General features: G+C 47.4%; 1 protein-coding gene across 1 annotated transcript in view; it reads right to left on the bottom strand.

Annotated features, from left to right (window-relative positions):
- LOC121839118 (syntaxin-1A-like) overlaps positions 1 to 19,043 on the bottom strand; it is a 154,463-nt gene that overhangs the window by 40,057 nt on the left and 95,363 nt on the right. The window contains exons 4-5 of the mRNA XM_042296477.1: positions 16,599 to 16,672; positions 12,917 to 13,025 (exon numbers count right to left, since the gene is read on the bottom strand). Coding sequence (XP_042152411.1) covers positions 12,917 to 13,025; positions 16,599 to 16,672 — 183 coding nt within the window. The remainder of the gene's footprint in view (positions 1 to 12,916; positions 13,026 to 16,598; positions 16,673 to 19,043) is intronic.

Raw genomic sequence — 19,043 nt, 5'->3', positions numbered from 1 at the left:
ACCTCTCTCTATATATCACTCTGTCCCTACCTCTCTCTATATATCACTCTGTCCCTACCTCTCACTCTCTATATATCACTGTCCCTATCTCTCTCTATATATCACTCTGTCCCTACCTCTCACTCTCTATATATCACTCTGTCCCTATCTCTCTCTCTATATATCACTCTGTCCCTACCTCTCTCTATATATCACTCTGTCCCTACCTCTCTCTATATATCACTCTGTCCCTACCTCTCACTCTCTATATATCACTCTGTCCCTATCTCTCTCTCTATATATCACTCTGTCCCTATCTCTCTCTCTATATATCACTCTGTCCCTCTCTCTCTCTCTATATATCACTCTGTCCCTACCTCTCTCTATATATCACTCTGTCCCTACCTCTCACTCTCTATATATCACTCTGTCCCTACCTCTCACTCTCTATATATCACTCTGTCCCTACCTCTCACTCTCTATATATCACTCTGTCCCTACCTCTCACTCTCTATATATCACTCTGTCCCTACCTCTCACTCTCTATATATCACTCTGTCCCTATCTCTCTCTATATATCACTCTGTCCCTACCTCTCACTCTCTATATATCACTCTGTCCCTATCTCTCTCTCTATATATCACTCTGTCCCTATCTCTCTCTATATATATCACTCTGTCCCTACCTCTCACTCTCTATATATCACTCTGTCCCTATCTCTCTCTCTATATATCACTCTGTCCCTACCTCTCTCTATATATCACTCTGTCCCTACCTCTCTCTATATATCACTCTGTCCCTACCTCTCACTCTCTATATATCACTCTGTCCCTATCTCTCTCTCTATATATCACTCTGTCCCTACCTCTCACTCTCTATATATCACTCTGTCCCTATCTCTCTCTCTATATATCACTCTGTCCCTATCTCTCTATATATATCACTCTGTCCCTACCTCTCTCTATATATCACTCTGTCCCTACCTCTCTCTATATATCACTCTGTCCCTACCTCTCTCTATATATCACTCTGTCCCTACCTCTCTCTATATATCACTCTGTCCCTACCTCTCTCTATATATATCACTCTGTCCCTACCTCTCTCTCTCTCTCTGTTTCTCCCCATTACTCCTACTTCTCTCTATATATCACTCTGTCCCTACCTCTCTCTCTATTTCACTCTGTCCCTACCTCTCTCTATATCACTCTGTCCCTACCTCTCTCTATTTCACTCTGTCCCTACCTCTCTCTATATATCACTCTGTCCCTACCTCTCTCTATATATCACTCTGTCCCTACCTCTCTCTATATATCACTCTGTCCCTACCTCTCTCTATATATCACTCTGTCCCTACCTCTCTCTATATATCACTCTGTCCCTACCTCTCTCTATATATCACTCTGTCCCTACCTCTCTCTCTCTATATTTCACTCTGTCCCTCCTCTCTCTCTCTATATATCACTATGTCCCTACCTCTCTCTCTATATATCACTCTGTCCCTACCTCTCTCTCTCTCTCTGTTTCTCCCCATTACTCCTACTTCTCTCTATATATCACTCTGTCCCTATCTCTCTATATATATCACTCTGTCCCTATCTCTCTCTCTATATATATCACTCTGTCCCTACCTCTCTCTCTGTTTCTCCCCATTACTCCTACCTCTCTCTATATATCACTCTGTCCCTACCTCTCTCTATATATCACACTGTCCCTACCTCTCACTCTCTCTGTTTCTCCCCATTACTCCTACCTCTCTCTATATATCACTCTGTCCCTACCTCTCTCTATATATCACACTGTCCCTACCTCTCACTCTCTCTCTGTTTCTCCCCATTACTCCTACCTCTCTCTATATATCACACTGTCCCTACCTCTCACTCTCTCTCTGTTTCTCCCCATTACTCCTACCTCTCACTATATATCACTCTGTCCCTACCTCTCACTATATATCACACTGTCCCTACCTCTCACTCTCTCTCTGTTTCTCCCCATTACTCCTACCTCTCTCTATATATCACTCTGTCCCTACCTCTCTCTATATATCACACTGTCCCTACCTCTCACTCTCTCTCTGTTTCTCCCCATTACTCCTACCTCTCTCTATATATCACTCTGTCCCTACCTCTCTCTATATATCACACTGTCCCTACCTCTCACTCTCTCTCTGTTTCTCCCCATTACTCCTACCTCTCTCTATATATCACTCTGTCCCTACCTCTCTCTCTATATATCACTCTGTCCCTACCTCTCTCTCTATATATTACTCTGTCCCTACCTCTCTCTATATATCTCTATGTCCCTACCTCTCTATCTATATCACTCTGTCCCTACCTCTCTCTATATATAACTCTGTCCCTACCTCTCACTATATATATCTCTGTCCCTAGCTCTCTCTATATATCACTCTGTCCCTATCTCTCTCACTCTGTCCCTACCTCACTCTCTATATCACTCTGTCCCTACCTCACTCTCTATATCACTCTGTCCCTACCTCTCTCTCTATATCACTCTGTCCCTACCTCTCTCTCTCTATATATCACTCTGTCCCTACCTCTCTCTCTATATATCACTCTGTCCCTACCTCTCTCTCTATATATCACTCTGTCCCTACCTCACTCTCTATATCACTCTGTCCCTACCTCTCTCTATATATCACTCTGTCCCTACCTCTCTCTCTATATATATCACTCTGTCCCTACCTCTCTCTCTATATCACTCTGTCCCTACCTCTCTCTATATATCACTCTGTCCCTACCTCTCTCTCTATATATCACTCTGTCCCTACCTCTCTCTCTATATCACTCTGTCCCTACCTCTCTCTATAATCACTCTGTCCCTACCTCTCTCTCTATATATCACTCTGTCCCTACCTCTCTCTATATCACTCTGTCCCTACCTCTCTCTATAATCACTCTGTCCCTACCTCTCTATATAATCACTCTGTCCCTACCTCTCTCTATATATCACTCTGTCCCTACCTCTCTCTATATATAACTCTGTCCCTACCTCTCACTATATATATCTCTGTCCCTAGCTCTCTCTATATATCACTCTGTCCCTATCTCTCTCACTCTGTCCCTACCTCACTCTCTATATCACTCTGTCCCTACCTCACTCTCTATATCACTCTGTCCCTACCTCTCTCTCTATATCACTCTGTCCCTATCTCTCTCACTCTGTCCCTACCTCACTCTCTATATCACTCTGTCCCTACCTCACTCTCTATATCACTCTGTCCCTACCTCTCTCTCTATATCACTCTGTCCCTACCTCTCTCTATATATCACTCTGTCCCTATCTCTCTCACTCTGTCCCTACCTCACTCTCTATATCACTCTGTCCCTACCTCACTCTCTCTCTATATAACTCTGTCTCTACCTCTCTCTCTATATATCACTCTGTTCCTACCTCTCTCTATATATCACTCTGTCCCTACCTCTCTCTATATATCACTCTGTCCCTACCTCACTCTCTCTCTATATAACTCTGTCTCTACCTCTCTCTCTCTCTATATCACTCTGTCCCTACCTCTCTCTATATATCACTCTGTCCCTACCTCACTCTCTCTCTGTTTCTCCCCATTACTCCTACCTCTCTCTATATATCACTCTGTCCCTACCTCTCTCTATATATCACTCTGTCCCTACCTCTCTCTCTATATATCACTCTGTCCCTACCTCTCTCTATATATCACTCTGTCTCTACCTCTCTCTCTCTCTATATCACTCTGTCCCTACCTCTCTCTCTCTCTCTATATCACTCTGTCCCTACCTCTCTCTCTCTCTATATATCACTCTGTCCCTACCTCTCTCTATATATCACTCTGTCCCTACCTCTCTCTATATATCACTCTGTCCCTACCTCTCTATATATCACTCTGTCCCTACCTCTCTCTATATATCACTCTGTCCCTACCTCTCTCTATATATCACTCTGTCCCTACCTCTCTCTATATATCACTCTGTCCCTACCTCTCTCTCTCTCTATATCACTCTGTCCCTACCTCTCTCTCTCTCTATATATCACTGTCCCTACCTCTCTCTCTCTCTATATCACTCTGTCCCTACCTCTCTCTATATATCACTCTGTCCCTCTCTCTCTCTATATATCACTCTGTCCCTACCTCTCTCTATATATCACTCTGTCCCTACCTCTCTATATCACTCTGTCCCTACCTCTCTCTCTATATATATCACTCTCTATATATCACTCTGTCCCTACCTCACTCTCTCTATATATCACTCTCTATATCACTCTGTCCCTACCTCTCTCTATATATCACTCTGTCCCTACCTCTCTCTCTCTCTGTTTCTCCCCATTACTCCTACCTCTCTCTCTATATCACTCTGTCCCTACCTCTCTCTATATATCACTCTGTCCCTACCTCTCTCTCTATATCACTCTGTCCCTACCTCTCTCTATATATCACTCTGTCCCTACCTCTCTATCTCTCTCTGTTTCTCCCCATTACTCCTACCTCTCTCTATATATCACTCTGTCCCTACCTCTCTCTATAATCACTCTGTCCCTACCTCTCTCTCTCTATATATCACTCTGTCCCTACCTCTCTCTCTATATCACTCTGTCCCTACCTCTCTCTATATATCACTCTGTCCCTACCTCTCTCTATATATCACTCTGTCCCTACCTCTCTATCTCTCTCTGTTTCTCCCCATTACTCCTACCTCTCTCTATATATCACTCTGTCTCTACCTCTCTCTATATTTCACTCTGTCCCTACCTCTCTATCTCTCTCTGTTTCTCCCCATTACTCCTACCTCTCTCTCTATATCACACTGTCCCTACCTCTCTCTATATATCACTCTGTCCCTACCTCTCACTATATATCACTCTGTCCCTACCTCTCACTATATATCACTCTGTCCCTACCTCTCTCTATATATCACTCTGTCCCTACCTCTCTCTATATATCACTCTGTCCCTACCTCTCTCTATATATCACTCTGTCCCTACCTCTATATATCACTCTGTCCCTACCTCTCTCTATATATCACTCTGTCCCTACCTCTCTATCTCTCTCTGTTTCTCCCCATTACTCCTACCTCTCTCTATATATCACTCTGTCTCTACCTCTCTCTATATTTCACTCTGTCCCTACCTCTCTATCTCTCTCTGTTTCTCCCCATTACTCCTACCTCTCTCTATATCACTCTGTCCCTACCTCTCTATATATATCACTCTGTCCCTACCTCTCACTATATATCACTCTGTCCCTACCTCTCACTATATATCACTCTGTCCCTACCTCTCTCTATATATCACTCTGTCCCTACCTCTCACTATATATCACTCTGTCCCTACCTCTCTCTATATATCACTCTGTCTCTACCTCTCTCTATATTTCACTCTGTCCCTACCTCTCTATCTCTCTCTGTTTCTCCCCATTACTCCTACCTCTCTCTCTATATCACACTGTCCCTACCTCTCTCTATATATCACTCTGTCCCTACCTCTCACTATATATCACTCTGTCCCTACCTCTCACTATATATCACTCTGTCCCTACCTCTCTCTATATATCACTCTGTCCCTACCTCTCTCTATATATCACTCTGTCCCTACCTCTCTCTATATATCACTCTGTCCCTACCTCTCTCTATATATCACTCTGTCCCTACCTCTCTCTATGTATCACTCTGTCCCTACCTCTCTCTATATATCACTCTGTCCCTACCTCTCTCTCTCTATATATCACTCTGTCCCTACCTCTCTCTATATATCACTCTGTCCCTACCTCTCTCTATATATCACTCTGTCCCTACCTCTCTCTCTCTATATATCACTCTGTCCCTACCTCTCTCTATATATCACTCTGTCCCTACCTCTCTCTCTATATCACTCTGTCCCTACCTCTCTCTATATATCACTCTGTCCCTACCTCTCTCTCTATATATATCACTCTGTCCCTACCTCTCTCTATATATCACTCTGTCCCTACCTCTCTCTCTATATCACTCTGTCCCTACCTCTCTCTATATATCACTCTGTCCCTACGTCTCTCTCTATATATCACTCTGTCCCTACCTCTCTCTATATATCACTCTGTCCCTACCTCTCTCTATATATCACTCTGTCCCTACCTCTCTCTCTCTATATATCACTCTGTCCCTACCTCACTCTCTCTATATATCACTCTCTATATCACTCTGTCCCTACCTCTCTCTCTCTATATATCACTCTGTCCCTACCTCTCTCTATATATCACTCTGTCCCTACCTCTCTCTCTATATATCACTCTGTCCCTACCTCTCTCTATATATCACTCTGTCCCTACCTCTCTCTATATATCACTCTGTCCCTACCTCTCTCTCTATATCACTCTGTCCCTACCTCACTCTCTCTATATATCACTCTCTCTATATCACTCTGTCCCTACCTCTCTCTCTATATATATCACTCTGTCCCTACCTCACTCTCTCTATATATCACTCTGTCCCTACCTCTCTCTCTCTATATATCACTCTGTCCCTACCTCACTCTCTCTATATATCACTCTCTCTATATCACTCTGTCCCTACCTCTCTCTATATATCACTCTGTCCCTACCTCTCTCTCTATATCACTCTGTCCCTACCTCTCTCTATATATCACTCTGTCCCTACCTCTCTCTATATATCACTCTGTCCCTACCTCTCTCTCTATATCACTCTGTCCCTACCTCTCTCTATATATCACTCTGTCCCTACCTCTCTCTATATATCACTCTGTCCCTACCTCTCTCTATATATCACTTTGTCCCTACCTCTCTCTCTATATCACTCTGTCCCTACCTCTGACTATATATCACTCTGTCCCTACCTCTCTCTATATATCACTCTGTCCCTACCTCTCTCTCTATATATATCACTCTGTCCCTACCTCTCTCTCTATATATCACTCTGTCCCTACCTCTCTCTCTATATCACTCTGTCCCTACCTCTCTCTATATATCACTCTGTCCCTACCTCTCTCTATATATCACTCTGTCCCTACCTCTCTCTCTATATCACTCTGTCCCTACCTCTCTCTATATATCACTCTGTCCCTACCTCTCTCTATATATCACTCTGTCCCTACCTCTCTATCTCTCTCTGTTTCTCCCCATTACTCCTACCTCTCTCTATATATAACTCTGTCCCTACCTCTCTCTATATATCACTCTGTCCCTATCTCTCTCTCTATATATCACTCTGTCCCTACCTCTCTCTCTCTATATATCACTCTGTCCCTATCTCTCTCTCTATATATCACTCTGTCCCTACCTCTCTCTCTCTATATATCACTCTGTCCCTACCTCTCTCTCTCTATATATCACTCTGTCCCTACCTCTCACTATATATCACTCTGTCCCTACCTCTCTATATATCACTCTGTCCCTACCTCTCACTATATATCACTCTGTCCCTACCTCTCACTATATATCACTCTGTCCCTACCTCTCACTATATATCACTCTGTCCCTACCTCTCTCTATATATCACTCTGTCCCTACCTCTCTCTATATATCACTCTGTCCCTACCTCTCTCTATATATCACTCTGTCCCTATCTCTCTATATATCACTCTGTCCCTACCTCTCTCTATATATCACTCTGTCCCTACCTCTCTCTATATATCACTCTGTCCCTACCTCTCTCTATATATCACTCTGTCCCTATCTCTCTATATATCACTCTGTCCCTACCTCTCACTATATATCACTCTGTCCCTAGCTCTCACTATATATCACTCTGTCCCTACCTCTCTATATATCACTCTGTCCCTACCTCTCACTATATATCACTCTGTCCCTACCTCTCTCTATATATCACGCTGTCCCTACCTCTCTCTATATATTACTCTGTCCCTACCTCTCTATATATCACTCTGTCCCTACCTCTCTCTATATATCACTCTGTCCCTACCTCTCTCTATATATCACTCTGTCCCTACCTCTCTATATATTACTCTGTCCCTACCTCTCTATATATCACTCTGTCCCTACCTCTATATATATATCACTCTGTCCCTACCTCTCTATCTCTCTCTGTTTCTCCCCATTACTCCTACCTCTCTCTATGTATCACTCTGTCCCTACCTCTCTCTATATATCACTCCGTCCCTACCTCTCTCTATATATCACTCTGTCCCTACCTCTCTCTATATATCACTCTGTCCCTACCTCTCTATCTCTCTCTGTTTCTCCCCATTACTCCTACCTCTCTCTATGTATCACTCTGTCCCTACCTCTCTCTATATATCACTCTGTCCCTACCTCTCTCTCTATATCACTCTGTCCCTACCTCTCACTATATATCACTCTGTCCCTACTTCTCTCTATATATCACTCTGTCCCTACCTCTCTCTATATATCACTCTGTCCCTACCTCTCTCTATAATCACTCTGTCCCTACCTCTCACTATATATCACTCTGTCCCTACCTCTCTCTATATATCACTCTGTCCCTACCTCTCTCTATATATCACTCTGTCCCTACCTCTCTCTATATATCACTCTGTCCCTACCTCTCTCTATATATCACTCTGTCCCTACCTCTCTATATATCACTCTGTCCCTACCTCTCTCTATATATCACTCTGTCCCTACCTCTCTCTATATTTCACTCTGTCCCTACCTCTATATATATATCACTCTGTCCCTATCTCTCACTATATATCACTCTGTCCCTACCTCTCACTATATATCACTCTGTCCCTACCTCTATATATATATCACTCTGTCCCTACCTCTCTCTCTCTATATATATATCACTCTGTCCCTACCTCTCTCTATATATCACTCTGTCCCTACCTCTCTCTCTATATATCACTCTGTCCCTACCTCTCTCTATATATCACTCTGTCCCTACCTCTCTCTATATATCACTCTGTCCCTACCTCTCTCTATATATCACTCTGTCCCTACCTCTATATATATATCACTCTGTCCCTACCTCTCTCTATATATCACTCTGTAGGGACTCGGTAGGGACCTCTCTCTCTCTATATACATATCACTCTGTCCCTACCTCTCTCTATATATCACTCTGTAGGGACTCGGTAGGGACCTCTCTCTCTATATATATATATATCACTCTGTCCCTACCTCTATATATATATCACTCTGTAGGGACTCGGTAGGGACCTCTCTCTCTATATATATATATCACTCTGTCCCTACCTCTATATATATATCACTCTGTAGGGACTCGGTAGGGACCTCTCTCTCTATATATATATATATCACTCTGTCCCTACCTCTCTCTATATATCACTCTGTCCCTACCTCTCTCTATATATCACTCTGTCCCTACCTCTCTCTATATATCACTCTGTCCCTACCTCTCTCTATATATCACTCTGTCCCTACCTCTCTCTATATATCACTCTGTCCCTACCTCTCTCTATATATCACTCTGTCCCTACCTCTCTCTCTCTATATATCACTCTGTCCCTACCTCTCTCTATATATCACTCTGTCCCTACCTCTCTTTCTAATCCCCTGCCTGCTGTTTCTTGATATCAGGCAGAACCACCTGTGACTACAGCAGCTGACAAGTAGGTTGGAGGTGACTCTGTTATAGGTAACAGGTACGTCTGCATGCTTGTGTGTGTGTGTGTGTATGTGTGTCTATTGCCATGCCAACCTGGAGAAGCTGGTACTATAGAGCATATATAACCCCAGGCTGACAGGGGGCCATGCCAACCTGGAGAAGCTGGTACTATAGAGCATATATAACCCCAGGCTGACAGGGGGCCATGCCAACCTGTGGAAGCTGGTACTATAGAGTATATATAACCCCAGGCTGACAGGGGGCCATGCCAACCTGGGGAAGCTGGTACTATAGAGCATATATAACCCCAGGCTGACAGGGGGCCATGCCAACCTGGAGAAGCTGGTACTATGGAGCATATATAACCCCAGGCTGACAGGGGGCCATGCCAACCTGTGGAAGCTGGTACTATGGAGCATATATAACCCCAGGCTGGTACTATGGAGCATATATAACCCCAGGCTGACAGGGGGCCATGCCAACCTGTGGAAGCTGGTACTATAGAGCATATATAACCCCAGGCTGACAGGGGGCCATGCCAACCTGTGGAAGCTGGTACTATAGAGCATATATAACCCCAGGCTGACAGGGGGCCATGCCAACCTGTGGAAGCTGGTACTATGGAGCATATATAACCCCAGGCTGGTACTATGGAGCATATATAACCCCAGGCTGGTACTATGGAGCATATATAACCCCAGGCTGGTACTATGGAGCATATATAACCCCAGGCTGGTACTATGGAGCATATATAACCCCAGGCTGGTACTATGGAGCATATATAACCCCAGGCGGGTACTATGGAGCATATATAACCCCAGGCTGGTACTATGGAGCATATATAACCCCAGGCTGGTACTATGGAGCGTATATAACCCCAGGCTGGTACTATGGAGCATATATAACCCCAGGCGGGTACTATGGAGCATATATAACCCCAGGCGGGTACTATGGAGCATATATAACCCCAGGCGGGTACTATGGAGCATATATAACCCCAGGCGGGTACTATGGAGCGTATATAACCCCAGGCTGGTACTATGGAGCATATATAACCCCAGGCTGGTACTATGGAGCGTATATAACCCCAGGCTGGTACTATGGAGCGTATATAACCCCAGGCTGGTACTATGGAGCATATATAACCCCAGGCTGGTACTATGGAGCATATATAACCCCAGGCTGGTACTATGGAGCATATATAACCCCAGGCTGGTACTATGGAGCGTATATAACCCCAGGCTGGTACTATGGAGCATATATAACCCCAGGCTGGTACTATGGAGCGTATATAACCCCAGGCTGGTACTATGGAGCGTATATAACCCCAGGCTGGTACTATGGAGCGTATATAACCCCAGGCTGCTACTATGGAGCATATATAACCCCAGGCTGGTACTATGGAGTATATATAACCCCAGGCTGGTACTATGGAGCATATATAACCCCAGGCTGGTACTATGGAGCGTATATAACCCCAGGCGGGTACTATGGAGCATATATAACCCCAGGCGGGTACTATGGAGCGTATATAACCCCAGGCGGGTACTATGGAGCATATATAACCCCAGGCTGGTACTATGGAGCGTATATAACCCCAGGCTGGTACTATGGAGCGTATATAACCCCAGGCTGGTACTATGGAGCGTATATAACCCCAGGCTGGTACTATGGAGCGTATATAACCCCTTAGTGTGCCTGTTACAGAAACATAATACCTGACAAATCAGACAGAACAGACACGAGCTGTGTTCGAATACTCCTGCTAACCGTACTATTTGTGATGTGGATTGAGTATGTAGTTTACTTATTGGCCAAAAGTTCCAGGAAAGGGGCGTGGCTTCACATCGTGTCCAGATTTGAAGAAAACAGCAGAAAACATGGAGCCGAAGTCCGACGATACAAATTCATTTCTTTAAAACTAACGATGAAAAATGTGAAGAAAATGTTGAGCAATGTAATAAAGTCATGACTTTTCAAATAAGTTACGTTACACGTTATGTTGGCTAACAATTTGTTAGCATCGCTGTCCTTACCAACCACATAGCATATCATTCGTAGCAGTATGTACCGGTACGTATGTTGTTAGCTAACGTAGCTATCTAACATTAGTTGGCTACTTATACATCAAACTTGCCAGTATATTAACTATCTGATATCTAACTAACTACCCAACGTTTATTGACTTGATTATTCACGTCATTCTTAGTGTAGCTAAATGGTATAGTAGTATAGTATAGTCGTTGTGCTTTCTCAATGGACATTCGGGTGCTTTCGTAAATTCTCTCTGGCTATCTACTCCGATTTCAGAGCTCGTCTGAGTGTCCCAGAGCGCAGAATAATGAATTTACAAGCGCTCAACGCCCGTTGAATATTGCCGGTGTCAAAAGAATTAGAATTAGCAAAAAAGTGTAATTATATTGTTACCAGCAGCACATTTACAGTCACCGACGCTCTGGATAAAATGAAAACAGCCTAACTAGCTCTGCTAGGCTGAATAAAATGGCCAGAGTGGTCTTATTTGTGCCTGGAAGTAGCTAGCCAACAATAGCTTGGGTGCTTAACTGCAGTTGTAAGGTCAGAACGGTGAAATCAAACCAACTCCTCAGGCCAGAGCTCCGAGAGCGAAACGCTTTGAATTTACAAATGGACAATCTGGATACGTGTAGTAGGTAGAGTACTGTACTCACTGATCTCCAGCTGTCTCTGGATACGTGTAGTAGGTAGAGTACTGTACTCACTGATCTCCAGCTGTCTCTGGATACGTGTAGTAGGTAGAGTACTGTACTCACTGATCTCCAGCTGTCTCTGAATACGTGTAGTAGGTAGAGTACTGTACTCACTGATCTCCAGCTGTCTCTGAATACGTGTAGTAGGTAGAGTACTGTACTCACTGATCTCCAGCTGTCTCTGGATACGTGTAGTAGGTAGAGTACTGTACTCACTGATCTCCAGCTGTCTCTGGATACGTGTAGTAGGTAGAGTACTGTACTCACTGATCTCCAGCTGTCTCTGGATACGTGTAGTAGGTAGAGTACTGTACTCACTGATCTCCAGCTGTCTCTGGATACGTGTAGTAGGTAGAGTACTGTACTCACTGATCTCCAGCTGTCTCTGGATACGTGTAGTAGGTAGAGTACTGTACTCACTGATCTCCAGCTGTCTCTGGATACGTGTAGTAGGTAGAGTACTGTACTCACTGATCTCCAGCTGTCTCTGAATACGTGTAGTAGGTAGAGTACTGTACTCACTGATCTCCAGCTGTCTCTGGATACGTGTAGTAGGTAGAGTACTGTACTCACTGATCTCCAGCTGTCTCTGGATACGTGTAGTAGGTAGAGTATTGTACTCACTGATCTCCAGCTGTCTCTGGATACGTGTAGTAGGTAGAGTACTGTACTCACTGATCTCCAGCTGTCTCTGAATACGGCCCTTGCAGCGCTCCCTGTAGTCTGACTGGGTGGCGTTGTACTCTGACATCACCTCCACAAACTTACGGGACAGAGTGGAGTGCTGTGGGAGACAGGGGAGAGACGGGGAGACAGGGGGACGGGAGAGAGACAGGGGGACAGGAGAGACGGGGAGACAGGGGGACGGGAGAGACAGGGGGACGAGAGAGACAGGGGAGAGACAGGGGGACGGGAGAGACGGGGAGAGACGGGGAGACAGGGGGACGGGAGAGAGACAGGGGGACAGGAGAGACGGGGAGACAGGGGGACGGGAGAGACAGGGGGACGGGAGAGACAGGGGAGAGACAGAGGGACAGGAGAGACGGGGAGAGACAGGGGAGAGACGGGGAGACAGGGGGACGGGAGAGAGACAGGGGGACGGGAGAGACGGGGAGACAGGGAGAGACGGGGAGACAGGGGGGAGACAGGGGGACGGGAGAGACGGGGGAGACAGGGGAGAGATGGGGAGACAGGGGGACGGGAGAGACAGGAGGACGGGAGAGACAGGGGGACGGGAGAGATGGGGGAGAGACAGGGGGACGGGAGAGACGGGGAGAGACAGGGGAGATACGGGGAGATACGGGGGACGGGAGAGATGGGGGAGAGACAGGGGAGAGACAGGGGGACGGGAGAGACAGAGGGACAGGAGAGATGGGGAGAGACAGGGGGTCGGGAGAGACGGGGGAGAGACAGGGGGACGGGAGAAACAGGGGAGAGACGGGAGAGATGGGGGTGAGACAGGGGAGAGACGGGGAGACGGGAGAAACAGGGGAGAGACAGGGGGACGGGAGAGACGGGGGGGGATGGGAGAAACAGGGGGAGAGACAGGGGGACAGGAGAGACGGGGGATGGGAGAGACGGGGGGAGAGACAGGGGGACGGGAGAGACAGGGGAGAGAGACGGGGCGGGACGGGAGAGACAGGAGGACGGGAGAAACAGGGGAGAGACAGGGGGACGGGAGAGACAGGGGAGAGACAGGAGGACGGGAGAAACAGGGGAGAGACAGGGGGACGGGAGAGACAGGGGAGAGACAGGGGGGACGGGAGAGACAGGAGGACGGGAGAGACAGGAGGATGGGAGAAACAGGGGGGAGAGACAGGGGGGGACGGGGAGAGACGGGGGAGAGACAGGGGGACGGGAGAGACAGGGGGACGAGAGAGACGGGGAGAGACAGGGGGACAGGGGAGAGACAGGGGGATGGGAGAGACGGGGGAGAGACAGGGAGACAGGGGAGAAACAGGGGAGAGACAGGGGGATGGGAGAGACAGGGGAGAGACGGGGGACGGGAGAGACAGGGGAGAGACAGGGGGACAGGGGAGAGACGGGGATGGGAGAGACAGGGGAGAGACGGGGGACGGGAGAGACAGGGGAGAGACAGGGGGACAGGGGAGAAACAGGGGAGAGACAGGGGGATGGGAGAGACAGGGGAGAGACGGGGAGAGACAGGGGAGAGACAGGGGGACGAGAGAGACAGGGGAGAGACAGGGGAGAAACGGGGAGAGACAGGGGAGAGACATGGGAGAGACGGGGAGAGACAGGGGAGAGACGGGGGAGACAGGGAGAGACGGGGGGAGAGACAGGGGGACGGGAGAGACGGGGAGAGACAGGGGAGAGACGGGGAGAGACGGGGAGAGACGGGGAGAGACGGGGGAGAGACGGGGAGAGACGGGGAGAGACAGGGGGACGGGAGAGACGGGGGAGAGACAGGGGAGAGACGGGGGAGACAGGGGAGAGACAGGGGAGACGGGGACGGGAGAGACAGGGGAGAGACGGGGAGAGACGGGGAGAGACGGGGGAGAGATGGGGGAGAGACGGGGAGAGACGGGGAGAGACGGGGAGAGACGGGGAGAGACGGGGGAGAGACGGGGGATGGGAGAGACAGGGGAGAGACGGGGAGAGACGGGGAGAGACGGGGGAGAGACAGGGGACGGGAGAGAGACGGGGGAGAGACAGGGGGACGGGAGAGACGGGGAGAGACAGGGGGACGGGAGAGACGGGGAGAGACAGGGAGACGGGGGGACGGACTTTCACTATTTGCACATCATTACAACACTGTATATATATACATAATATGACATTTGAAATGTCTTTATTATTTTGGAAATTCTGTGAGTGTAATGTTTACTGTTTACTTATTGTTTATTTCACTTTTGCTTATTATCTACTTGCTTGGCAATGTTAACATATGTTATACTTGTCAATAAAGTCCCTTGAATTGAATTGAGAGGAGGAGGCAGGGAGACAGGTCCATTAAGGTCATTGTCTCCTCTCTCCTGACTCCTCTCTCCTGACTCCTCTCACCTGACTCCTCTCTCCTCTCTCCTGACTCCTCTCACCTGACTCCTGACTCCTCTCACCTGACTCCTCTCTCCTCTCTCCTGACTCCTCTCACCTGACTCCTCTCTCCTCTCACCTGACTCCTCTCTCCTCTCTCCTGACTCCTCTCACCTGACTCCTCTCTCCTGACTCCTCTCACCTGACTCCTCTCTCCTGACTCCTCTCTCCTGACTCCTCTCACCTGACTCCTCTCTCCTGACTCCTCTCTCCTGACTCCTCTCCCTGACTCCTCTCTCCTGACTCCTCTCTCCTGACTCCTCTCTCCTGACTCCTCTCTCCTGACTCCTCTCTCCTGACTCCTCTCCTGACTCCTCTCACCTGACTCCTCTCTCCTGACTCCTGACTCCTGACTCCTGACTCCTCTCTCCTGACTCCTCTCTCCTGACTCCTCTCTCCTGACTCCTCTCTCCTGACTCCTCTCTCCTGACTCCTCTCTCCTGACTCCTCTCCCTGACTCCTCTCTCCTGACTCCTCTCTCCTGACTCCTCTCACCTGACTCCTCTCACCTGACTCCTCTCTCCTGACTCCTCTCACCTGACTCCTCTCTCCTGACTCCTCTCTCCTGACTCCTCTCACCTGACTCCTCTCTCCTGACTCTTCTCACCTGACTCCTCTCACCTGACTCCTCTCTCCTGACTCCTCTCTCCTGCCTCCTGACTCCTCTCTCCTGACTCCTCTCTCCTGCCTCCTCTCACCTGACTCCTCTCACCTGACTCCTCTCACCTGACTCCTGACTCCTCTCTCCTGACTCCTCTCTCCTGACTCCTGACTCCTCTCTCCTGACTCCTGACTCCTCTCTCCTCACTCCTGACTCCTCTCTCCTGCCTCCTCTCACCTGACTCCTCTCTCCTGCCTCCTCCTCTCCTGCCTCCTCTCACCTGACTCCTCTCTCCTGACTCCTCTCTCCTGACTCCTCTCTCCTCTCTCCTGACTCCTCTCTCCTGACTCCTCTCTCCTGACTCCTCTCACCTGACTCCTCTCTCCTGACTCCTGACTCCTCTCACCTGACTCCTCTCACCTGACTCCTCTCACCTGACTCCTCTCACCTGACTCCTCTCACCTGACTCCTCTCTCCTGACTCCTCTCTCCTGACTCCTCTCTCCTGACTCCTCTCACCTGACTCCTCTCACCTGACTCCTCTCTCCTGACTCCTCTCTCCTGACTCCTCTCTCCTGACTCCTCTCTCCTGACTCCTCTCTCCTGACTCCTCTCTCCTGACTCCTCTTCCACTCCCTCACTCATCCTTACATCTCTACCACTGCACTCTCTCCTCTTCTCACTTCCTCTCCTCCTGACTCACCTGTGTCTTGCGTATCCTCAGGTCAGCTGAAGACTTGTTCTGACTCTCCTCCTGCTCAATGGTCTGTTGGATACCTGCAGGAAGAGGCAGAGGGAGATGTTATATTATAGAGGCAGGGGAGATGTTATATTATAGAGGCAGATGTCATATTATAGAGGCAGGGGGGATGTCATATTATAGAGGCAGGGTGGATGTCATATTATAGAGGCAGGGGGGATGTCATATTATAGAGGCAGGGGAGATGTTATATTATAGAGGCAGGGGGATGTCATATTATAGAGGCAGGGGAATGTCATATTATAGAGGCAGGGGAGTTGTTATATTATAGAGGCAGGGGGAATGTCATATTATAGAGGCAGGGGGAATGTCATATTATAGAGGCAGGGGGATGTCATATTATAGAGGCAGGGGAGATGTTATATTATAGAGGCAGAGGGAGATGTTATATTATAGAGGCAGGGGGATGTCATATTATAGAGGCAGGGGGAATGTCATATTATAGAGGCAGGGGGATGTCATATTATAGAGGCAGGGGAGATGTCATATTATAGAGGCAGGGGAGATGTTATATTATAGAGGCAGGGGAGTTGTTATATTCTAGAGGCAGGGGAGTTGTTATATTATAGAGGCAGGGGAGTTGTTATATTATAGAGGCAGGGGGAATGTCATATTATAGAGGCAGGGGGATGTCATATTATAGAGGCAGGGGAGATGTTATATTATAGAGGCAGAGGGAGATGTTATATTATAGAGGCAGATGGAGATGTTATATTATCGAGGCAGGTGTTATATTATAGAGGCAGGGGAGATGTTATATTATAGAGGCAGAGGGAGATGTTATATTATAGAGGCAGGTGTTATATTATAGAGGCAGGTGTTATATTATAGATGCAGGAGTTATATTATAGAGGCAGGGGAGATGTTATATTATAGAGGCAGGTGCTATATTATAGAGGCAGGGGGTTGTCATATTATAGAGGCAGGTGTTATATTATAGAGGCAGGTGTTATATTATAGAGGCAGGTGTTATATTATAGAGGCAGGGGAGATGTTATATTATAGAGGCAGGTGTTATATTATAGAGGCAGGGGGATGTCATATTATAGAGGCAGGTGTTATATTATAGAGGCAGGGGGATGTCATATTATAGAGGCAGGTGTTATATTATAGAGGCAGGTGTTATATTATAGAGGCAGGTGTTATATTATAGAGGCAGGGGGGATGTCATATTATAGAGGCAGATGTTATATTATAGAGGCAGGGGGAGATGTTAAATGCTATTTAGCCTCCTAGCAGCTTTGTGGAGAGGCAGAAAATATTGAATATACACAACCCCCTAACACCCTCCATCAGAATCCATAGTCTGACTGTAGATTGAGAGAGAATCGGAGAGAGGGGGAGAGGGATACTGAGACAGGGGGGGGGGGAGAAGAGGGAGAATGTATTTTGTGTGGAGGTGCTGACTAACGGCGAATAAACTAGACGTCACACACACCCCATATATAAACTCCCAGTCATTTATTGGGTATTTACCAACGTTTGGGGGTATCCCTGTGCCTTCTTCAGGGTGAAATGATAATAGGGTTTACTGTCAGACGTTTACACACATTCACACACACACACAGCTCAATGATAGTGGAGCGGTGACCGATAATTGCGCTCGTATCACACATCTCGGTGTTGCGATCAATACCCATCACACAAACTCAACCTGGCTGCTCATACACTATGTAAATGTGTGTGTGTCACCAACTCTGGAGCGAGTGACAGTAATCGTCCGTGCCCAACCCGAGAGAGAAGAATCCACCTGTGTAAATCGGGTTGTCTGTTACCTGCCAAGTTCTCTCTATTTCTCATGTGTTCATTCATTCTCTCGCTCTCGGTCTTTCCCCCCCAAACACCACTTTACATCAATTTGTATAGCAGGCCCTCGTGCCAAATTGAGTCGAAAGCTCTGCCTCTGTTTGAGTGTCAATTAGGGTGTGCAGGGTGAATACGTGGTCTGTCGTAAGGTCTCTCACTCTCTCTCTCTGTCTCTCATCTTCACACTGAAATGAATCCCAAGTGGAGAGTAGCATTATTTAACATCCATCTATATCAAAATACCCATAGACTGAAGTGAATGTCTGAATATTGGGGCAGGGCCAGGTAGAATCTGCAGTATATTGGGGAGGGGCCAGGTAGAATCTGCAGTATATTGGGGCAGGGCCAGGTAGAATCTGCAGTATATTGGGGAGGGGCCAGGTAGAATCTGCAGTATATTGGGGCAGGGCCAGGTAGAATCTGCAGTATATTGGGGAGGGGCCAGGTAGAATCTGCAGTATATTGGGGCAGGGCCAGGTAGAATCTGCAGTATATTGGGGAGGGGCCAGGTAGAATCTGCAGTATATTGGGGAGGGGCCAGGTAGAATCTGCAGTATATTGGGGAGGGGCCAGGTAGAATCT

Source organism: Oncorhynchus tshawytscha, linkage group LG13 (genome assembly GCF_018296145.1).
Source record: "Oncorhynchus tshawytscha isolate Ot180627B linkage group LG13, Otsh_v2.0, whole genome shotgun sequence".
Classification (NCBI taxonomy): domain Eukaryota; kingdom Metazoa; phylum Chordata; class Actinopteri; order Salmoniformes; family Salmonidae; genus Oncorhynchus; species Oncorhynchus tshawytscha.
The sequence above is the reverse complement of the archived record's forward strand: the minus strand, read 5'-3'. Positions and strand labels throughout refer to the sequence as shown.